Genomic DNA, 24,817 nt, shown 5'->3' with positions numbered 1-24,817 from the left:
AAAAATTGTTTGATACCCAATTTGTTATTGGAAATATCTACTTTTTTAAAAAACAGAGATGCAGCCTAACAAAAGAAACTTAAGACTCTAAAAAACCCAAAGTGCTAGGTCATACATCTTTATCCCATCACCTGAAATTCATTCAGCTACTTACTACCAACTTCTGTCTAGATTTTTCAAGCCCCTTGTGTATTTTAGAGGTAAATATTTATATACATTATATTAATGTTCCATACTAGTCTGACACCCTTATTCATTTGTTTCAGGATGTTATCCAATAAGTAGCTAATTAATTAAAATGTCACGTTAGTTCCTCACAGTCTAGACCTTCACTTTATTATTGCTATCATTTTATTTTCTGCAAATTACTATCTTCAGTACATTACATACCTTACCATGAAAAAAAAAAAAAAAGAATGGTATGAAAAAGGTATGAAGAGTACCTGTTTGTAGAGCCAGCCACGTCTGACAACTGGTGCGTTAGGATTTCTCTTTATTGAATTTGATCTCTTTCCGAAATTATGAACCTTCTTTGAAGATCGTGATGTCTAAATTGAATTGAACAGGTTAAATAAAACATACCATTGATATCTGTTGAAAAAACATAATGCACTCTCTTTTTTTAAAAAACTTTGTCCTATACATCTTCCTCTGAGGGACTGCAGAACACAAACTGTAGTCCTTTCTTAGATAAATAATTATTATGCATGTTCTGCTGGCTTCAGCATTTATTTCTTTTTCAAATCCCAACACCTAATTTTCTTTGTTTCAATAAGAAAACACAATCAAAGACATATTTGACCTTCTATAAAGGTAAACAGAAAGCCTACCAAGCTGTAGAAAGAGAAGTAAAGCTAACAGAACTATTATTAATTACGTAAAATTACATTGCCTAGGCAAGAAAATTCTATTCTTTCCTGCTTCCATTGGGCTAATACTCAAAAACTTGTTCAGATTACAAGATATAACTCCCCCTTTCCTAACACTTTTTTTAAATTTATTTATTATTCTTCTTTCCCCACTCAAAAATCCTTTGCTCTATGATCTTTTGGTAGCTTTGAATATTCATAATTTCAACTATTTGCACTAAGGCCTACTTTGAACTTTTTGCCTTGAAACTCCAGTGCTTGTATGTACTGTTGCTGATATGTTTTACAACCTTACAGCTATGCAATGATCACAGATGATTAAAAGAAGTAGGATGAATAACCCATTTCAGATGTTATCCTTCTAGTACTTGAGTAACTAAAAGAAACTGGAAAAGGCATAGAAGTCCAACAGTTTGCCAATTCACTCTTCATTACTTTCAGCCTACACTTAAGAAGTTTGTTCAGCAACTAAATGAGCTGAACGTTTGCTTATGGTTTAATTTCTGTAAGAATTAGTGCCTCAGAGACCAGGTGATGTGATGCAGCAAAGTATCCCACTCTGCAAAAGAAGTAAAGTTCAAATAAGTTTTTAAGCTGTGCTCATGGCTCTGTTCCAAATCCACCATTTGCATTGAGCCAATATAATCCCTTGCTTCAGCTTCCCCATCTCTTCTACTGAGATGAATCATAAGGTTAACCAAAGTTCCTAAAGGAGGAAGGCTAAGCAAACACTTCATTTTTGTTGCAAATTAGGGTATGAGGTTTCTTTGTTGAAATTCTTTCAACATGCATCACAGAACTTAGCTGGGTTTATACATGCTGCAGAGAGAATTCCACAGTAGGGCAAAAATCATAAACTGGAAACTGCAATTTAAAATGATGTGCAGCTTTTGTCAATGATGCCATTAACCGAAGATCAGAACATAGCTTAGCGAAAAGAGAATAACATCACAAAAACTGTGTGTTTGTCGTAAGCCTATAACACAATGAAACAAGGTTGTTTTGTGTTTGTTTTTTGAAAGAATCAGGAGGGAACATAAAAACAATTAGAGTACTTTTAATTTCCCTTGGAAATACATAAATTTGACTCAAGTTTGGAAAGCAAGATAGAGCAAGTACTTAAAAACCTAATTAAAAATAAAAGTAAAAATCTTTCACATTTTCATCCAAAAAAATCTACCAGTGCAAAAAAAGACAAACATTTGTAAGAAGCCAAGAGAACTATGGCATTCAGCATTACAAGAGGAATTTACAGAGAACCTATAACAATCCAGAGCACATAATAAAATTAACTCTACACTCATCTCAGTTAACCTGTATGGATACTATATTGGCATATCACACAAGAGCAGTGCCAAGATTTTGATAAGAAGTAATTCATAATGCTCATACCTGCTCTAATGCAAGTTATTAAAGGTTCAGAACCTCTCAAGGATATTCCGTATTTGCTTCTGAAAACACAACCAACCACAACTACTACTAATGTCAAGTCTACTAACTACTTCAGCTAGATATTTTTTAGATAGGTCTGATAACAAATCATATTGATTCCAATTTCACAAAGTTTTCATAGGTTTATCATACATCTTTAGCAACTGTGAATAAGAATTCCATAAATTAAACATTGTCACAAGTGTTTTACAATTTTAGTTTACACAGAGAACACTCAGATGACTCATGATTATTTTACCACACACTGCATTAACAGTATAACTCTCCACCGCAAATTCCGAGCCTCAGGACAATAAGTATTTTAGGATACTGAGACATTGTAAGTGTATAAATAAATTAATCATGAGTTCTCTAACTTTTTTGATCACTTCCTCCTCTTGTTATGTCTGGGATCCTTGGCCATCCTATGTTCTCTCACACACATATCTAATGAATCACAAACTGGGAAAAGAAGAAGAATGGAAAAAATAAGGATTGAAGGGCTTAAATACTTTCTAACACACAGCACTAAAAATACAGGACAGATTCTGGAGAACGCAAAGAGAAAAGCAGCAGAGTGAATGAAGGGTTCAACCACTAATCACTTTCTCGAAAGTATAGAAAGTAACAGAGCTAGCAAACTTGTAGTCATATCTGATATCACCTGACTCATTCTGAGGAATGGCTCCAGCAACACTGATGCCTCCAAAACCAGAATGTATGGGAGGGGACCTATACACTTCCAGTGCTGAGAAAGAAAGAAGCCAGGAAGTCCAGCCAGTGATATTCACTCTTCCCCAAATGTGAAGAAGAACACCAGTAGGATTTTGAAGTCAGAGCAACAGACCAGTCAGTGGTTGGGGATGCACGCTTCAGCACTCTGAAAGCTGCTCTTCTGTCTGCTTAGCTGGCAGAGGACACAATTTTTTGTGAGGCTTCCTCCCCAGTTCCAGAACTAGCACAAAAGTAATTAATTATCATTAAACTTACTGCATCTGTATTTGAAAAACATGAGTTGAGAACCTTGCTCATAAGAATTTTCTGCATGTGAAAAAGACCAGAAATCTAAATCTTTGTTACTTTCGAGTTCTGTTTGAAAATATCTTTCCAGTCTTCAAGGCTTACATTATCTTAGAAACCACAAACCAACAGGATGCTTCCTTCTGGATTTTGTAAGCACTTTCAGTGCCTTCCAATACTGCAGTGTTCCATGAGTTGAATGGGTCTCTGCCTCAGCATTTCAGCTGGCGCCAGGAGGCTGCTCTTGAAGCAAATCTCCCTAATCATTCACTCTTACTGTGCTTTAGTTTGTGCAGTAAACTGGATTTATTTTGGATAAGACTTCAGTGTAAGAAGTACAAGGAGCACTGCTGGACTAGTCTGAATATGAAAACAGTACAGATGTTTGGTCATGAGCACCAATACTGCCCTTAGCATCACTCCTGTTTACTATGCTGTTCGCTACTGTATCTCATAACATTACTCCAAAATTTCTGGCTAACCTGAATCCTAAGAATACACCTCTGGCTATACATTTAAAGTTGGACTGGCTTAAGCACTACATGATATGCCTATAAACAAAGTGATTAATATTTATAAACAAATTGATACAGCCTAACTGTAAAGGAGACGTAGAAGCTCTATAGTAGCTGTCCTGGGTTAACACTCCATTCCACTTAATGTGAGAAGACTGTTAGCATTATTCTGCTGATAATCAGGACAGCAATGAAGAGCAGGGAAGATGAACTGTGAAGGATGGCTGGTAATGTGCCTGATTTTACACACTAAAGCAGCTGATTCCCAGAATGTATTTTAGGACATATAATCAATATTTGTCTAGGTAGGGATTTCAACATCAGGGAAAAAAATTAAATAAAACTGAAGACAACCACAAAATTTCCTTCCATTTTAAAAAGGGGGGTGGTAATACATACCTCTGCAGCAAAGTCAAGCCTATCCAGATCCTGTTCTTGTCAGAAAAATATGCTACTAGCTTCAAGTTTACAAACACACTTCAAGATAACAGGGAAGAAGCAGCACTTTAAAAGAGCTGTACTGTGCTATTTTGCCAGCACCAGGAATATAGTGAGAAAGGAGGATTAGAAAGATGATTTCTACAGGAAAGAGACTGATTTTTGCCTCACCTTATATTAGCCTCTAAACAGTAGCAGCATTAGACTCCAGCAAGATTTTCTGCCACAAAACAGGAACTTCGCCAAAATCCATGCCTATTCAGGTTTAATTATCATTAACATAAGGGTGAACTTATTTCTATACCCCTCAACTCTCTGAAGCTTCAGTTGTGCCACAAACACTTAAAATATAGGTGTGGAAACCACATGAAGCATTCTTCTGCTCTGCAATGCACCTTCCCCACCAATATTTCACCTCATTTTTATTGTACTGCATTACACAGAACCTCTATATATGACATCCAAAGGCTGATAAAAGAGCTAAGAATTTCAGGTTCTACTGTTCGGAAACATGAGCAACAAAAATATAGAAGGAAATTAGTTGTTGTATCCAGGTACAACCAGTGGGCAATTTTTATATCATTATCTTTAAAACCATCCAACTCATTAGCCTTAAATAACCACTAGAAAATACTAACACCAGCTGAGGTCCTACTTTGCAAGCATTCACCTCCTGAAAACAAAACTGTTAAAATGGTGTTGCAGTAATTCAGACAAATTTACATCTCAAAACTGATGTACAGTAATTACATGTACAGTCACATTAATCATATTAATATTTTAAGTGCATTTAAATAACTAGAACAGATAGGAGGAATGGAAAGTAGAAGTCTATTTCTTCAAAACAGAATAATTTGCAATGGAAGCTAAAGTTTTTTGGTCATTAACCAAAGAAAGTAAATAAACTACAAAACCTGGGCCATAGAATTCTCAATTTCCTCCTAGTACACTATGAAACAAACATGCAGAGGGGCATTTTAAACCTCTCTTTTCGAAAAAGGAGTGCCAAAAGTGTTTGTAAAAAACGTGCTCCTAAACTGTAATTAATTTCCCTACATTTAATACAGGAGTGTTTCCAAGCTAGTTCTGTTGTAACCCATTTCTGATTAAGACACTTGTGTCTTTAAATAATTTTCTAATGTAGGTCAAGATTCTGCCTGTCTAAACAGACATTTCACACAACAAAAATATTTTCCACAAAGAATCATAGAATAATTTGGGTTGGAAGGGACCCTAAAGATCATCTAGTTCAAATCCCCCGCCATAGGCAGGGACAAGAAACTTTACAATGCTTCCTACCACATGAAAGATAAATTATTTCAATCCAAGTTTCTGAAATTAAAGAATTTTCTAATTTAAAAACACATTACAAAATTTATTTTTCTCTTACAGGTTGGATTAATCTGCCAAAAAGCACTTCACGGGGTAGTTTTCAATGACTAGTAAAAGTATAGGTTTTTTTTCCCCCCTTGTTTAAATGTTAATTGCTGGGTAAAAGAGACTGCAGGGCTCTTGTTTGTCACCCATGATCAAAGTTGCTATATTAGTGTCCTAGTAAACTTAAGGAAATTTTAAATTTTGTAGCAAGCGCACCTTTCTTTCAGGAAAGTTGTCCAGAAAATGGAAAAAAATGCACACAATAGCCTCATCATCTTTATCCGACAAACTTAAAAGTTGATATAATTGAGCCAATCATCTCAAGAAGCATCTGGGCATTTATCTTAAACCTTGTCAGGAGCTGAGTGAATGGAGACAGTGGGGCAAAAGTTTAGGTGACCTAGAAATCTCCAGGACTTCTCCTAGGAAACCAGGACTTCCACTTCCGGTCCAGTGACAGCAAATGACGTTGACTGCCCTTTAATTTTACCACAGTCACCTTCCACCTCTTTTGCCACTATTTCTTACACACAGTTACAATTTCTCTAGGTAAAATAGAAAGAATCTAGTCAATTGCTCGAGATGAAGCAATTTCCATAACAATGTTTATCCAGATGTCTGATCAGTCACTCAAGATTTTGCTAGTTCACGTTGATTAGAAAGGTCAGATTCTGTAAACAATTTAAGTATGTGCAAGTCATAAGGTCTAAGATACTTGATAAGAATTACAGCTACAGTGGTAATTTAAGACACCTCAGTTTCCAAATCAAACATGAAAGGAGCCAAATGCCCTGAAAAAGATATATGCTTTCTTTCTCTTTTTCGATGGAATACTAGTATATAGCACTGCCTAGTACCTTGTGGAATAAGTGAATTATTAGAATTTTAATTTAATTTGGACATAAAAACTTACTCTGCCCACAGGGCTCATTGGATGAGCAGCATAATCTGATGTGAGATTATAGTTAGTTGCTTCACATAACATGCTTACTGGTCGCTCCTTCTTTTCTTCAGATGTCATTGCTGCAGCAGTCCTGAAAATAGAATACATAATAGCACTAGAACACACTGTGTGCAGACTGCTACTAAAAAGCACACCTAGATGTAGCCTCATACAGCCTGTGTCCTACTTTTCCAATTTGAAAGCACTTCACACTGCATTGTAAAGTTACCTGCACTGTTTTAAACTTAAATCTATTATAAGTTAATTTTAAAACATTTTAAATTAGTTTCTCTGTTAGCTTAAAGCACTGGTGAAAGGGAAAGACAGGTATGAACATGAGATGGAAATGGGAAGAAATGCTCTCCAAAGACCCCATATGGCTTTGTCCTACTTCAGTGAGAACATGCGCATTTGTGCAAATTCACATATTGCAGTCCTGACTGTTTTCACTCAAGGCACCACACGATGTGTTGCAGCACTGGTGGCAAGTAGGACACTCAGTAACTGGACACACATAAAACCTCCAGGTCAGGTATGACTTCCATGCATACCTTCTCAGTTTTGTGGACTATGCAACAATATAATACAAAGATAGCAAAACCAAGTTACTAGCCAGTGATTCAAAAAGTGTCTCAACCAGTTAAGACTGGTTGAGAAACCAGTTAAGAAAATAACTATATTCTCAGTTAAGAAAATAACTAATTGAGGAGAAACTTTCAGGGAAAACGTAATACATTAAATTACTGATGGATAATCATGTGCCTTTAAAAAAATATTCCTTTTTGGAAGTTCACTGGATTATTATACAATACACAGGCCATGTGCTAACAATGTAGAATAAGTAAAATGAGGAGTGGAAATTCACACAGTGTATTAACATGATGCATTTCTGTTATATAGGTAATTTCAACTATGGTTTTTATCTTAAAAATTGTCATTAAATATTTACTATTTCTTTCAGATAACTCAGGTAAAACTTTATACAAGCTAATCTGACTTGGAAAAAACAAATTAAACACTGCAATTAGCAAGCACCGAATCCTCAATATTAACAGGTTTTAAAACATATATTTTATAGAATGAAATAGATGCCACTTACTGTTCATTCACAACAAAAATACAGTTATCTTGTGATGGCTGTCCTGTTACTGGATGTTTGCAGGTTACTTTTCGTTCATTATGACTGTGGAAGAGAGAAAGAAAACTCTTAGGCAGTGTTTTTCCTTATTTTCTAACTCAAGTATATATCAAGCGTACAAGCACAGTGAAAATAATTATCAGTTTTTCACTGTAACAACAATGTACGCACACACACAAACTAACAAAAATGATAACAATCATTAAAGAATTTTCTTGAACATTCTGGAAATAGGTGGTAAACATTTGCACTAGGTTGGTAATGGCTTTGAATTTAGACACGAGAACGTTAAGAGTGTTCTTAGTCCACATAGGATCACCAATAATTTACTTCAAATAAGCCTATATATATTCATAAATACGATTTCAGCTAGACAGGGGTAAGTTAACCCCCAGCTTCCATGCAAGGGGCAGGGTCTCAGCCCCACTTTACGCTACAAGCACGCCTGAGATTGAGGAGCTGCCAGTCAGCACAGCAGCAAGACTGTGCAAATACAGGAGACAAGGATGGCAGAACTGCAATAGCTCCCTCTCAACTCTCTGGCCCTGAAATGCAGGAAGAGAGCTGGAGAGGTGCACTGACAAAATTTAAACCTGGTTCAGCGATTAAAAAGGCATACAAGCAGAAATCAGACGAAGAAAGTTAAGTGAGCATATGATGAAGATGCACTATTTGGATATAATCCAGATACTTTAAACCAAACTCCCTCTTCTGTTTTTAACATTTGTAATTTAATTTAATTTGTAATTTAATATTTGTAACCAAAAAAGTATACAATGCAAAAAAAAAAAAACCAACAAAACACAAAACCAAAAAAACCCACAAACAACACCCCCCCCGAGTCCCTCCCCAAAATGCAAATAACCCCAGTATCTGAAAACGGCACTTTAAGTAATGAAGAAAGTAATTCCATTTGATAGTATTTACTTTTGAAAAGAATATATGATCATAAACTTCCTCATGTGAAGTATCTTATATAATACTATGCCTTCCTTATCACAAAGTCTGCCCTGAAAAATATTCTTGGACGAAGAACAAACCTGGACAAACAAAAAGTGTCTTAGCTGCAAGATAGCAGAAGAGGTACAGAACAAAAGCTTTGAATGGTACTTTATCCTTAACACCTACTTCTACAATGAAGCACATCTCATCTTGTAAATGTTACATTCTCTGTCATTCCTGCTTCTTAAAACAACCCACACTTTACAAGCCTACCTCAGCATTACCCAGGTTTCTTGCAAATTCCTTTGGATCATAACATTTCACAGTTATGAACACTACTAATTAAAAGTTACCTCCAAACAAAAGCCTTCTAAAATATTCACACTACTTGGTCAATGGATACTTGGAAAAACCCAGAGTGCAAGATTAGAAAGACAGCCTGATTCTTTGCACTTTCTTCAGTGGGATTTTAAAAACCTATTGATACTTAAATAGATAGATGTGTCATGGAGCTTAACTAATGAGATAGCAAATGCTGGTACTCTGCCTTCACACTAAATTCAGCACAATTCTAACTTTAGCTTCTAAAGAAGTTTCTGTTGCAAAACCGTACCCCTTACAATGAGAAGACAGAAAAGAGATGAACTGAGTATGTCTGATTCATTTCTAATTGCCATGGTCCTGTAATGCCTTTCAAGTAAAACGGCTCAGATTGAAGAGAAATAAAATTCAAAACATTACTGAAGAAATGTCCAGGGTTTTTTTTGGGGATTCCTCTTTGTTTGCTACCAAAAATGTTATTTTTTTATTCCATCTGAAATTTCAGGAACTCACACCAAGCTGAAAAAAAATAAATTACGGAGATGAGCTGGCACTCCACAAGCTTTGCCAAAATGTTGCCATCTTTTTCACGTTAAACCTTGACATTTGGCTATCAGCTAACACCTAGAAATGCAGAAATAAATTGATCAGGATTCCTCCTCAAGGACCATCATTACTCAGGACCTCTACAGAGGAAGCACACCCCATGTTTTGTATGAGTGCACTCAGCTCACATCAACATAAGAAGAGGTAACACTCAAAGACCATGAAAGACAGATTATACAAAACCAGGGAAAGCAGGAATGAGGAGAGAGAGAAAGAGAGAGAGAGAGAAAGAGAGAGAGAGAGAAAGAGAGAGAGAGAGAAAGAGAGAGAGAGAGAGAAAGAGAGAGAGAGAGAGAAAGAGAGAGAGAGAGAGAGAGAGAGAAAGAGAGAGAGAGAGAAAGAGAGAAGTGGAGGGACTAATACAAGCCTATCTGAGAGTTTTGTTTCAGGCTTGAGTCAGACGACAAGTCAGTATTCCAATTTGGACACAACACAGTCTTCCTTACTAGTGAGACTGATCTTGAGATGTATGTAGAGATGTAGCTGACATTAATAAACAGGCAAAAAGAAAAATAAAATAACGTAGACATGAAACATTATCCTGTGGGATATACAATACTTTCTTTCTAGTATTTGAGACGTTATAGTCAATTCCTTCTGAAAAGGCAAGATAAAGGAAGAAAATATTTTCTTTCTCTTCAGCTTAGATGGAAGTGAAATCTCATCAGTGAACAGCAGAAATTCAGCTTGTACAACTAAGGAGTGTGATGACTGTAAATCTGTCTAACTGGATGAACAGATTTTAAATATTACCATTCAAAAACTTTCATTACTCATCGGAATGATTGCATTTTTGGCATTAATTTAGCTGACATTTTGACAAAACTCCTCAAAACACTTGTGTGAAGTATAGAGTAGCTTAATAATTATTGGCACAACCCTCCCACATAACAATAGGTTAAGGTTTTTATTCTAAACTCAATCTTGCAGAATACAGTGTTTCATTAAAACCAAGCTACCATTTCATCTTTACAACGTTCATCACTCGATTTAGACCACTGTTCAGTAATCTATGAATTTGGGAGTCCACATACATGCTTTGCATTTCATATATTATGCTGTAATAATACAGCATAATAATAATCTCCTCAATAAATCTCAGGGGAAATGAAGGGCAAATTGTTTTGGTTTTTTTTTACCTGTGAAGTCTGATTTTTATTTTATACTAACTCCAGTATGTAAATCAAAATTCTAACTCCACATATATATGTGCCTGTACTTTCGTTATGTGGTAAAGAGTGATTCACTTTGATACAGGCAGCTAGAAGCCAGGGCGTTAACATTTTGCTTATGCAGATACAGCCTCCAAGAGTTACACGGGAAAAAAAAACCTCTTCCTTCTCTCTTCATTCAATATTTCATATCAACATGTTTGAGAACACAAAGTAACTATACACACATACCCTGTTGCACGTATACTGAAGGATGTAACTAACCCGTACAATTTTAGCATCTGTAGTTAGGTTGAATTAAATGGCATAGGATCATAGAATCACTGGGTTAGAAAAGACTTCCAGGATCACCGAGGCCAGCCATTCCTATCAACCACTAAACTACGCCCCTGAGCACCTCATCCACACGTCATTTAAACACCTCCAGGGATGGTGACTCAACCACCTCCTTGGGCTGCCTGTTCCAGTGCCCAATGACCCTTCCCGTGAAAAATATTTTTCTGATATCCAAACTGAATCCCCCTTGGTGCAGCTTGAGGCCATTCCCCCTTGTCATGTCCCCTGTCACTTGGGAGAAGAGGCCAGTTTCCTCCTTGTAGAGTACAACCTCCTTTCAGGTAGTTGTTGCGAGCAATGAGGTCTCCCCTCAGCCTCCTCTTCTCTAGGCTAAACAACCCCAGCTCCCTCAGCTGCTCCTCCTAAGACTTGTTCTCCAGCCCCTTCACCAGCTTTGTCACTCTTCTCTGGAATTCCTCCAGAGCCTCAACATCCTTCTTGTGGTGAGGGGCCCAGAACTGAACACAGTATTCGAGGTGCGGTCCCACCAGTGCTGAGTACAGGGGCAGAATAACCTCCCTGGACCTGCTGGCCACGCCGTTTCTGATACAAGCCAAGACACAAGCTCCAGAAACAAACACAGCTAACTAAGATGACATGAGATAAGCATTTCAGTGCAAAATAAAATACAGTTCTTGCAGAACATTATCTTGATAGTGTTCTGTTCTTAATTCCAGCAGTGGCCTGGGACAATGACCTGCTATAAAAAGATCAAAACCAAACCGAAAGAATAATTAAAACCAAAAAATAAACAAAGTAAAAAAAAACCCCAAAACCACAACACAAAACCATAAGAACAACAAGATAGCTCACTCAGGGACAAATCTCATTTTTAGTTGTCTTGGTGCAAGACAACTGATACCAATTTAACTTGCCCACTTTTATCCACCATTTTTAAACTTCTCTTCCCAATCTCTTCCTCTGAACGCTGCAGGCTTTAGCATAATTTAGCAGATAGCTTAGCTTTGGAACATGGACAGGGCCTCAGAGCAAAAGGCTTTATCTTGTTCAGGGTAGAACTTGACATCAAATTTGACTTTGACTTAGTTTTTTTGCTTTCTTATCTATTCTCTCTCTCCTTTCCATCCCTTGAGACCCTTAATCTCTTCAGAAGTCAGGATTATTTTATTTATTTTCACCAATTCAAGGCATGTTCAAAAATCCTTGCTGTACTGCTTTAATCTACTTGCTCAATGTACAGTCAACAGTAAACATTTTGATAGACACATATGATCTGAAGACTACTAAAAATAAGCCCTCAAATATACAATTAAAAAATATACTACTCTAATTATAAGTAGCAACAGAATGTATAATTCCAGGAGCAGCACTTGCCAATAGAAGTCCTACATAGGCAGTATTTTTCATTCTACCTTGAGTCTTACAGGACTGTCAACCCCAAAAACGTTGTGTTCCAATATTTTGTTCACATACCCCATAATCCAGTTGTACTGGAGGATGCACACAATTAACAATGAAGGATTAGACCATCTTTCCTCTGAGTGAACTGCTCTTTATCAGAAGTGACAAGAAAGATCTACATTCTAGAGTGGGGAAAGTTGGTTTGGAGTCTGTCCGTTGTACAATTTGGTCGAGTTCCCTGCCCTCTCAATAACACAGAGCTGGGACAGAACTCCCAAAGACACATGTGGACTTCTCCCACTATAACTAGATGCCACTTCAAAGCTTCCTGCATGCTGTTTCTTTGTAGGCTTTACTTATGTGTTCCAAAATGCTAAGGCATTCTCATTCACTCATTCTCAACGTGACCATCAAAGCAAACACTGACTTCTCCTTCTCTGAGAGAACACAAACAAAATCATAAACCACGACACAACTTTCAACAGGCCTCCATATCTTTAATTTAGAAAGGCTGTTCCTTTTCACAAGTGTGCAGTGAAGAATACATTTCAGAGGAATGCTACATCAAGTATCTGCCTCCTAACATTTAATGTACGTCTTATCTGAGACTCATAGATCGACAGTCTCTATTACGCAAAATGCAGTCCTTAATATATTACAAACTTACTCAGAGCACATACATGTATTTGATATGAGAAGCCATTGTATGCATTTTTCATACATGCTCCATGACAAAATACTTTTAAAAGATTACAGACATGGTAAGAAGGCAATAATTACAAAAGTAATTAAATCATCCTCTCCGCATCAATGCTGAATCTTTGCACTGACATTTAAAGTTAAGATTAAAACAGAGACAAACATAAGACAAGTCTATGCCAGCTTTCTTCTGCTTCTGCAAAGCATTTAATTCCTGAACAAGGGGAAAAAAAATCATCACATCAGCAGGTTTTACCTCATGTGTTTCCTTTCTAGCACAGGAACGTCTCATTTCTAATTGAAATAAACACAGTAACTTTGAGCTATCTAACTAAAAGTTCTCTGAATTATGAAAAAGGATAAGTAAAAGCAGTCCCTACATAACCATTAGCAAGGATGTGGTATGCGGCTGTACCAACTCTTCTATTTTACTAAATCTGTAATGCCACATTGTCCAGTGCAAATGCAAATGTAAGCACTTTTTTTTGTCAGTACTATCATACCCTACAATTACAAGACTTTTTTCAATTAAGCTTTTTAAACAACTTCGGAAACCACACTCCACGGCTCCACTGGAAAACACACGAGTATGGTAAGTGAACATCAGGGACTCCAAACAAAAGACAGAATAAAGAAACAGCAAGTTTCAAAGCAGACAAAGTGCTGACACACCATATAACATAACATACGCTGCTAAAAGTGAAGTGTTTATAATTCTTTTGTGTGCACATGCTTGCAAAGTTGAATGCAAAATTCTATACTTTTCTTGGCAGACAACGCAACACCTAAACTATACCTGCTGCTGCCATCATTACAGCACACAGACCTCTTGGGCTCTCTTGCCCTTAAGGACTGTCTCCCATGGAACTTTACAAACCAGCCTTCTGAAAAGTCCAGAGTCTGCCCTCTGGAAGTCTAAGGTGGCCATTCTGCTAATCCCCCATCTCACCTCACCTAGAACTGAGAATTCTACCATCTCACGATTGCTTTGCCCCAGGCATCCTTCAGCTGTCACATCTCCCACAAGGCTTTCTCTGTCCACAAACAGCAGGTCCAGCGGGTACCTTCCCTAGTCAGCTCACTCATCAGCTGTGTCAGGAAGTTGTCTTCCACACTTCTAGGAATCTCCTACACTGTTTCCTCTCTACTGTATTAAACTTCCAGCAGACATCTGGCGAGTTGGTAAGTCCCCCACAAGGACAAGGTCTAGTGAATTGTCCTAGTCAGCCTCTTCTTCCTGGCTGTGTGGTCTCATTACCATCATTAAGCTCTAGGTTATCAAAACACTAACATAGAGGGCTACTCCGCCGCCTCTCCTTCCTCTCCTAGCCTGCCTGAAGAGTTTATAGCCAGCCATAGCAGCACTCCAGTTATGTGAGTCATCCCACCATGTTTCTGTGACGGCGATTATATTGTAGTCTTCTTGCCTTAATATAACTTCTAGTTCCTCTTGCTTATTACCCATGCTGCATGCATTGGTGTAGATGCACTTCAGATGGGTTGTTGATCCCACTATGCTCCTAAGGGGAATAGTCTCCGTTCTCAAGTGACCACTCACTGAATTTTCGAACCCATCAGTAATCTTTATACCTGTGCTGCCATTTGAAGTGCCACCCCCCACAAAGCTACAAACCTTTAAATGTAAGTGTGGCACTTTGATATGTACTTGTCACGCAGTGACAGAACCAGAAACAAACCTGACTTGAACTTACAAGTAACAAACGCATTTAGGCTGTGTAACTGCACAGTTACGATTTTACTACACAACTTCAACTCTTCACACCAAGTAAATTAGAGTGAATTCAGTTGTCTTAGTCACCCTCCACAACTCTAATCATCCGTTTCAGCAGAAACTTTCAGCAAATGCTCTGATAGCTGTGTAACAACTTCAAAGCACACTAGAGAGAAAATTATCTCCAAAACCTATTGCTAAGCTCAGTTCCGCAAAACTTAGTCTTTGTGATTTATTACAGTGTTAGAAGAGTAAGTGAAATGCACTCTTGAGCAAGTGTAAAAAGTATGAACTCAAAAGGCAATTTTGGCTTTTGCTTCCATTTCACTGAATGAAATCTGGAGACTGTTTGCAAGAGAAACCTGACCTTATTTATAAGAGTTGCTTATACTGACTTTTACATCTTTTTCAAGAACTCTGTTTTCAGAAAGAATTGTTAAAGATGACTATAATAAAATTGAATGGAGATAAATTATGCAGCTTAATACCTACATATGTATGCATATATTAAAATACATTAATATATAGCCTATGCAAAAAAAACCCAGTCTGGCTGTCAAAGGTATTTCCAACTGAAGTCTGTCTTGGGTCAGACTTCTCTACAAGCTCACGTGGTATAAAGAGCTCATGACATCTCCAGTTAGCATTCCATGAAAAAACCCAAAGTTTTGCCGCAATGTCTTAATTTCCACTCAGCTTGAAGAACCTGCATCACTGTCACTTCTCTGCACCTTTTAATCACTGACAGCCATGCCTGTCTTTTCACTCAATCCAGCTCTCTCTCCACTTTAATTGAAAAAGGGAGGCTCAATGGATGCAGTAATCAGAGGACACAGGGGAAAAAAAGGAAAACTTTGGGTTCCATTGAGAAACAGTTGTGCATTTTCTAACGAGAACAATAATTCTACAAGCGCTTACTCACCTCAGTTCTTTCAACTAGTTTGGATCATTCTCTGAAATAGAGCAAGTGTTTCAGAACACTTAGTTCTCTTAATAATGTTCCCTTTTGCTCCACATCCATTACGTACAAAATTTACACCATATTGTATGGGGTTTGAGTGTTGCACACTATGAATACACATTCATCATCTACTGCATATTCAATATTGAGCACTTAAAAGCCTTGTCTCTGCCTCTCCCTCTCTCCCAGCTAACCCACAGGACCACTGAATTATTAACTGTGCATGTAGTTCCTTCCCCAACTTTTCACTCTTCTGCAACAAATCCAATGCTTCCACTGTCATGCCTTCTTCCTCGTCCTACTTTCTATTCCTGAATAACAGCATGCAATTTCCTATTAGTCAAATAGCCACAATTTTGTCCATTGCTAGTCTACTTAGGTCTCAGCTCTCTTCACTCAGAACTGTGTGCCGATTTGTTAGAAGATAGGACTACTTAGGGTTTTTTTTTTTATTCCTGTGTCATAGAATTCAGAATCTTGTTTAGTTTAGTATCAAACTACTTACAGCAGCAAGAGCCTATAAAGAATAATTTCCTGTGTCGCAGCACAAGTCAATTGCCCAATTAAACTCCTGCTGCAGAACTACAAAGAAGCAAAGCTGCTTAATTTTATTGAGTTACAAATGCAATACATATAAAAATCATATATTTTCAGTAAATTATTACCTCAAATTCAACAGCAGACTTCCAAGAGACATATGGTGAAATCACGTGGAGTTGCTTCGCAAATCTAGCTAAGCACATCAGGATCAAAATCTGATATGCACTAAGAGGAGGAGTTAAATTACCTTAGTTGTCTTAAGATTTCTCTACCATTGGCCAGATTTCTGAGGATGTTTTTCCCTTACCCTATCCAGTAATATTCATGATTCCCAGCTTTGTGCTTTGGTGATTTCTTTGTTTGGTTCTTTTTGGTTTGATCTGGTTTTTTTAAGTTTACGTGAATTATAGCATTAGCTGTCTGTGAAGCAAATCCTTATTTTAGCCAAGGCAACACAGAAGTGTAACACCATAACGCTGCCTGCAGATGACATGATTTCCATGATTTCTTGATCATTTTCCCAATGCCTGAAGAGCTGGCATACTTCCACAGCCTTTTTTGTTAAATAACAACACACTTCTATTAATTGCCCCGTAGAAGTTTTAAAACAAAGTCATGCTTATCAAACACTTATATCAGAATATACTAGGTGATAACTGGACACTTCCTCAGTCTGCTGACAGAGGAAACTGGTCTGCAAACTAAACACGTTATCATCTGGGAAATGCTCATAAATATTTCTTTTAACTGTTTGACAGAAGAAAACAGCTGAAATGTAGGTGTGTTCACTTTTACAATCACTAAAGCAATCAGTTTTAATTGTGCTACCACACTTACTGTATTTCAGGCTGCCCCTCACAGCAGATCCTGTTTTGCAAGGACTAAGGGTAGACACTGAAATTTATAAAAAATAATTATTTTATAAATGAACAGTTGTCGCTAACACTTGAATCACCAGTTTTCTTGAAGTTGTTCTAAGGATTTAATTGAATAGCCCGGGTGGTCCACTGATAGAGCACATGCAAATATGTGCACCAGACCCCTGAAGATAATTAATTGACGCTTACATCGTGTGTGGGCTTGCATTCATCTCGGATAAAAGAGTACAAACTCTATTAAAAATATTCATTGCCTATGACGTAGAGTTCAAGTTCAGGCACACACAGGGTACAAAGTGTGGCACTGAACTGGAAAGCTGAATGTGTCAGCTATCATCTCCAAGGTCTGAGGATGCAGCTCAGCCTTACTCAGCTGTCTTGTTTCTTTCAGCCCATTCAAGTTCAGCTTCAGAAGCTGATCATTTCAGAAAAATAAAAATATTGTTGCTTTAGAGGAATTGCAGTAAATTGTTTTAGAAGGCTCCAAAAGACTGAAACATTAGCAACAAGTAAAATTCATTTGGGATTTGTTTGAAATCATAAATGGATCAGAAGTCATCTCAAGATTTTCTCTGGACACATCCTCTAAAAAACTACATTGTTTTCCTGCAACATCCACACTTAATGTTAATTTGTTTATACTTCAGATTAAAGGTCCTGAAGGAGATATAACATTTAAATCCAGATACGCAGGTACCTATTAGGCCTGTGGGAAACCTTGAGAACTGACCTAACTGCAGAGAGGCCAAATTTCCTCTCTTTTCTCTGGTTTGAAATTCAACATTCACTGCTATTCTTCACCTTGTTAACTTCAAGTATTTCTAAAAATTCTGCAGGCCTCCACATTTCAGCAAATACTGCTTTTTAGAAAAAAATGCCATGATAACACTAAACAGAAAAAAAATACCAAAGAGTTGCTAAGTATCACACTTCGACCTACTAATTCCTCTCACACCACCCTCCTAAGTATAGGCACAAAGTCATTACCAGGTAGAGTATGCCAGGCCAGATACACCCACTGTCTGATCTACCACCACAGCTCTTATGCTCCTACAACGACTTTTAACTCTCACTGTCAATCAATGGTCCGCATCTAACTGGAGATATTAATAATACCTACCAGCAACTAGCAAACCCAGCCTTTTACTGCCTTGAATGTCTTCCAAGCTGTTTAATCCTATTAGTCTACAGCACCTATTCCTTACTTTTTGCGTATGATCAGAAAGCAACATGAAAAGGTCTGAGGAACATGCTATGGAAACAGGCACAGCCAAACTCTACAGCTGGGAACTGGAGGCTGGTGCTCTTCCTCCCTCTAACCAGGCACAAAATGGAAGAGTGGGAGCATTTAGAGACAGCAGTCAAAGGAAAACATTCAAGGTATGGTAAGAGGCGATTAGTCAGATTCACATTAAAGAAATGTTAAAAAATAAAAACCCACCTTCAAATATAGTCCTGGTTTGCTTTCTTTTAATCTGTTTTTTTATGTATCAGCACAACTGGCAGGTGCCCCAGATACTCGACTATTAGTTCGGAAGGCACACAGAAAAAGTTAGTAACATTACAGTAGTGTTCTCAAATGTCCCCACTTGAGACCTAAGACTCCTAAGCTGTGTAGAATCTTTTACATCTTTCAAATATCTTCCCCCAAATTATGTCAAAATGCCAGTTTAGTTAAAAAAAAATAAGAAAGAGAAACCAGTTAAAAAGACACTTCCATATAAAGATTATTCACAGTAAAAATTATGATAAGATCTATTTATTTTAAAACTAGCATATCTACAAACAGCAAAAACCCAAGTCAATCAGAACACAAAATTAAGTAATATTTTCTTTACACAGTGTTCTAGCTACTTTCTTCCCCATCTCAATGCTAAATTTCTCATAAAACAATTAAACACCAAAATTTAGACAGATTTCTGAAGTAGTAGCAACAATTGATGACAACTTCAGCAAAACTGTCACTCATTACTAAGTCAGGAAGCAGAGTACATGAAGAATAAGTACATTATATTTTGTCTGCTTATTAAAACAGGTTGGCCTTTCGAAATAAATGAAAGAAAATCATATAGGATGAATAAAATCAAATTAAGTATTTAAGGTATTTTCTTTTAGGAAATGGTTGCATTTACATCAAAAAAAAAATTACTGCTTAAAATGTGTTTTAATGCATAGTCAGGCATTTTAAAACATTAATTCACCAAAATAATTATCCTAAGAACAAGGTCACTTATGTAGTAGGTTATATTATTATTCAGTTTACCAGATGAAATTTTAGCATCCCATCTGATCAAGAGTTTACATTCACCACCCAGTGCTTACATGCAGACCATCAGTCACTTGGATGCCTGTTGCTCTTGTATGATCAAACCATTGGCTCCAGAACTTAGGAAATTTCCATTTGACTAAAGTGTTTCTTGGCTCCCCCCCCTTGCATTTTCACATCTTCTGTTTCAACACCTACACAGATTGTTCCACATTACCCATTTCTTTCATAAATGCAACAGGATAACTACAGATTATTTACAAAATGGACTGCTAGAAGATTTGACAGCTATGCAGGAAACACAACTAAAACCAATTTCTATTAAGAACTATTGATAACCTAGCAACACATACTTCATGAAGTCTGACAAGGCCAGATGCAAGGTCCTACACCTGGGTTGGGGCAATCCCAAACATGTGTACGGATTGGGCTATGAGACAATGGAGAACAGCCCTGTGGAGATGTAGCAGCCCTTCTACTAGCGGATGAAAAACTGAATATGAGCCATATCCTGGGCTGCATCAAGAGAAGTGTGACCGGCAGATCAAGAGAGGCGATTCTGTCCCTCTACTCCATTCTGCTGTGACCCCACCTGCAGTGCTGTGTCCAATTCCAGAGTCTTCAGCACAGGAAGCACATGGATCTGTTGGAGCAGGTCCAGAGGAGGGCCATAAAAATTATCAGAGAGCTGAAGCACTTCTGCCATGAATTGGGATTGTTTAGCCTGGAGAAGACCTTATAGCAGCCTTTCAGTACTTAAAGGGGGCCCACAGAGAAGATGGGGAAGGTCTTTTTATCGGGGATTGTAGTGATAGCAGAAGGGGTAACGGTTTTAAGCTGAAAGAGGAGATATTTAGATTAGATATTAAAATGAGTTTCTTTACTGTTAGGGTGGTGAGACATTGGAACAGGTTGCCTAGAGAAGTTGTGAATGCTTCATCCCTGGAAGTGTTCAAGGCCAGGCTGGATGAGGCCTTAAGCAACCTGATCCAGTGGAAGGTGTTCCTGCCCATGGCAGGTGGGTTGGAACTGATGATATTTAAGGTCCCTTCCAACCCAAACCATTCTACGATTCTATGATACCTCTTCAGAAAAACAGCACACCAGTTTGTGTCTTTCAATAACAATTATACGTTAACTGCAGCAGCAGAAGAAACCGTGGGACAATACCTCCTCTTTAACAAACATCTTTCTCCAATGACCTTGCCAGCATTTTCTTGCGTTAAATTCATACCTCAGTGAAAGCCAGAAGCTTTCACACTCAAAGGTGTTTTGTTCAAGCTGTTGTGAGACTCCACACTGTTAGAATTGTGACATGCTCCTCAAAGTCTACACACAAGCCATTGTCAGCCAACTCTGGTAGGCTGCTCTCTCACATATTGAGTAATGTTTAACAGTCTCAGGGACAACTTCTTGAGTTTTAATCTCAAGAGCTAGAATTTTCTGATGCAAAGCATACACACTTACACACCTGCCACAGACCACTGGAACTAATACAGTGCAGGGGCAGCTGTAGCACTTAAGTATTTTGATGTTCCATACAAAATATGGCCAACAGGCTGCAATTTGGATAGAAGCAGTGCAGACTATTAAGCTCCACTTCATTAAGTAAGGCAGATATATACGTGGATGTTGCATTGGAAGTGCATATACCTGGCTCGCCTGGACAACTGAGGCAGCTGTCATCTGTGCAGGTATGCCCCCCGTGCACGTTGATGTCTTCTGATTAAAGCCAGGTCTTAGGGCTATGCTCATACAACCACTCTGAGAAAATGGCTAGCTGCTCCAGAACAAGCAGCTCATTCTATACTTCATTCTTATGCTACCGCCAGTGCTCAAACAGTCAGACAGTGATCCAGTTCATGCAACTGAACATGAATTAGTTTTCAAGGCAGTAACCTTTCCTGCAGGCTCACAGAACAGGGTGTAGCAAAGGGAGATGGAACCAGCCTTTTTGACAACATCTGGCTACTGCATTGTCCTAACTCTATCCCTCAGCCTCAGGCTGGCAGAAGTGGAACTTTTGATGCCAGAGTAGTTCACATGCACTGGACACTTAGGAGTGTAACTATATGGTAACAATAACAACAAAAACTCCTGGTGAAGACTCATTTAATAAAGAAACACCTTACGTAAAAATAATCAATCAGTTTATTTCACGTGTCAGAGCAAGAGTTCAGGGACAGAGGGACACTTGGATGGCAGGCAACATACTCAACATCAAAGCCATTTCGATGTAATTTTTAAATGACAAAAAAAAAAAATCCATACCATGCTCTACTGAGTGGGGACACTATCTTCTATCAACTTATTTGTAACTCATTTAATTTTTCCTTATGTTTAATCTGGCTTTAGAAAGAATTTTTGACAACTAGTAAAACCATATCCAACATAAGTTAACTGCAGCTTACCATATGGAGTATTACTCATTTCTTGATCTACCACTAGAAAACATGAACATAAGGAAGAGATTTGTGAGGCAGTGAATTTTCATAAGAAACCCAGAAGTGAAAACTCCTTCCCTCGTTTTTCTTTCTTTCGGATTACACATGCCATCAGAAAAGCATATTTTAGGCTACATTTCAAGACTATAAAACAGAGTATTTGTAAAAAAATATGTTTTTACAGCATCTCGCACCTTATATAACATTTCCAGAATCAGCAATTTTAGATAGTCCAGATCTATAAAGTAACTATGCTGCGCAGAATTTTTTACAGATTTCCAGCTACTCAATACAGTTCCACATATGTGCCTTTTGTCATTAAATTGTTTTAGAATGTTTTTCTCCTGCTATCCACAATTTCCTGGCATTCTTTATGGGTATCCAGCCTATAGATGGGTGTACCACCTCTTCTTGCTGTGAGGTGTTTGAAATATATTTAGTCAGCATTTTTATAATAGCACATTATTTTATCATTGCTAAAAATTTTAAAAAAGTCAAAATAAATCTATATATTGCACTTAGACTCCTGGTCCTTCCTGGCAGAAAAGAGCACCGTTCATTATTTCTTTGCTTTCTTTATACTCAGATTCTTGGCGTCCACCAAAGACTCAGGCACAATGCAGACCTCAGAACAAGTATCGCATATCAGCTGACTCCTTATCAGACTTTCATTGTGTATGCCTGCTCTGATCAACACAATAATGAAATATATAAACAAGGATACTGCCTATTTCTGTATGTAATAAAAAGACAATCTTTGAAAGCCTTTCTGTATCACCGTTAGGAATACCTATCCAATAAAAAACAAGAGATCACAAAACAATGCCAACTTTAAATATAACAATTCCATAATTCAGGTCCGCACTGGTTAGAATAAACTTTTATTTGTGAACATTGTTAATCCTCCTTCTTTCCCATTTGACTTACAAAGCAAGGGTCAGGAATTTTAACAGTGAAATACTGGGGCAAGGGACTCGCCAGTAATTTCTCATTCCACAGAAAAAATAGGCACAAAAGTAAGTCTTGCATGTTGAAAACAAAATGCCACTTGAATAACACTTCCATGGAATATGAATGTAGAGATTTTGGCTGTATCAGCCTCAGGCTGGGAAGTTCCCAGAAGTCTCTTGACTGCAGAGTGTGCTAATACTCAATTTGATCCAGTTCTCTGGTCGCCTTGGGCAAGAAGTCTGAAAATACTCTGCCAATGACAAGTCAGAAAAAAAGTGTGCCATAGCCCCTCCCTCCTCATGCCCTTTCCCTGGTGATAATTGAGGCAAAACCATGCAAATAAGACAATCCAACCCACCTTATGGCCTTTAAATGAGCAGAAAACGCACAATTCAAATTTGGTAGGTCAAATTCTACTTGGATAGTTCCAACCCTTAAAATGATTGGCACTGCTACGTAAGCTAAAACGTTGTTTCCCTTACAATGTACTTTATAGAAGCAAATACGGTCTTAATGACGTATTTTGCAAAAAAGAACATTCTAGATGATGAAAACAGATCAATGTATGAGGCAAATTAAAAAAAAAAAAGATGTTACAGCCAAGCAATATAATCATCAGCTTCACCAAAGCAAGTGTGAACAAGAGGAAATGCCTTCTCATGAATGTTGATCATACTTTTCTTCATTAGGCAGGAGGTATTTTGAGGTAAAGAACTTGTTCAATGATCAGTGCTCTAAGCTATTTCACTGCCCAAGTAAAATCAGAAATTATCCCCTTCCTCTCTCCACCCACCACACTGCAAGCTTTTGAAAATTTCTGTCACAATGATAGTTTTCACTTTTTTCATTAAGGAAATTTGTTTCTAAAGTCAGATAAGTGAAAATACAGATCACCCTGAATGTTCACAGTTTGTTTTCCTTTAGGGGTTTTATTATTTAGATACAATCAAGAGTTTCAATGCTAGAAGGAAGTTATTTAACACCTCTACCCTCCCAAATAAAATAGGCAGATTGATGCAACTCGCTGAGTTTAGAAGCAAGACCAGTAGTTTGAACACTTAACTTTGTGGCATCTGCCTTTAAACACATCAATGTATTCCTTGTTTAGTGTAGATTAGGTATCTGCATATTTCAATCAAGATACTTTAAGGTTTAAAAAAAACTTAGCTCGTATTTAAACTGCATCCTTTTCTCCTTTAAACAAAACCTAATTCTGTAACAGAACGGGACACTTATGAGCAAGACTGTTACTCTTATAGGTAGAAAAAAGTAACTGGAAAATTCCAGTCACAACCACACTAAGTCAAACCAACTGTTCAGTAAACCAACAAAACCGAAGAGCTTCTTATTAACAATTACATCAAAAAGCTAACCAATGTAATAAGTATCTTCAGACATGTATTTAAGAAAGGCCTCTCATTCCAATCCCTTTTTTTCTTTTTTTTTTCCTGGAAAGGAGTTAAGCAAGTTATCCTGATTAATTTAAAAGCATAGCTGCACATTTTCTTTCAGTAAAGAAAAACAGCAAATTAGGAGTTTATGCACAATCCTAAATTCCAGTCAACTTAATAGGAAAATAGCTATGTGTCATTCAACTTTCTGATTCCTAACCTAAACTGTTACCAGCACCAATTTTTTTTGATATAATTTCTCTATTCTTTTCCCTTTAACAGTATATTCAGTTGGGTTTACATATATCAGAAAGAACAACACACATCTTTAAAGACAGTCTGATACAACTGCCTTTAAAGCCCTATTTTGGCTAAGCCCACATTACACTAAAAAACAGTGCTACAGCTGGTAATAAAGTTTAACTTAATAAGCTTTTTTTTTTAAAAAAAAAGCCAAGCAGGTGTGATAAACATTTCACTAAAAC

General features: G+C 37.4%; 1 protein-coding gene across 21 annotated transcripts in view; it reads right to left on the bottom strand.

Annotated features, from left to right (window-relative positions):
• Window positions 1-24,817, bottom strand: part of PLEKHA5 (pleckstrin homology domain containing A5) — a 161,943-nt gene that overhangs the window by 58,894 nt on the left and 78,232 nt on the right. For all 21 annotated transcript variants that reach the window (XM_069861974.1, XM_069861965.1, XM_069861982.1 and 18 more), the window contains 3 exons: window positions 7,693-7,776; window positions 6,564-6,684; window positions 444-548 (listed from right to left, as the gene is read on the bottom strand). In XM_069861974.1, the coding sequence (XP_069718075.1) occupies window positions 444-548; window positions 6,564-6,684; window positions 7,693-7,776 (310 nt within the window). The remainder of the gene's footprint in view (window positions 1-443; window positions 549-6,563; window positions 6,685-7,692; window positions 7,777-24,817) is intronic.

Source organism: Phaenicophaeus curvirostris, chromosome 1, assembly GCF_032191515.1.
Source record: "Phaenicophaeus curvirostris isolate KB17595 chromosome 1, BPBGC_Pcur_1.0, whole genome shotgun sequence".
NCBI lineage: Eukaryota > Metazoa > Chordata > Aves > Cuculiformes > Cuculidae > Phaenicophaeus > Phaenicophaeus curvirostris.
This window is presented reverse-complemented; position numbering and strand designations above follow the sequence as displayed.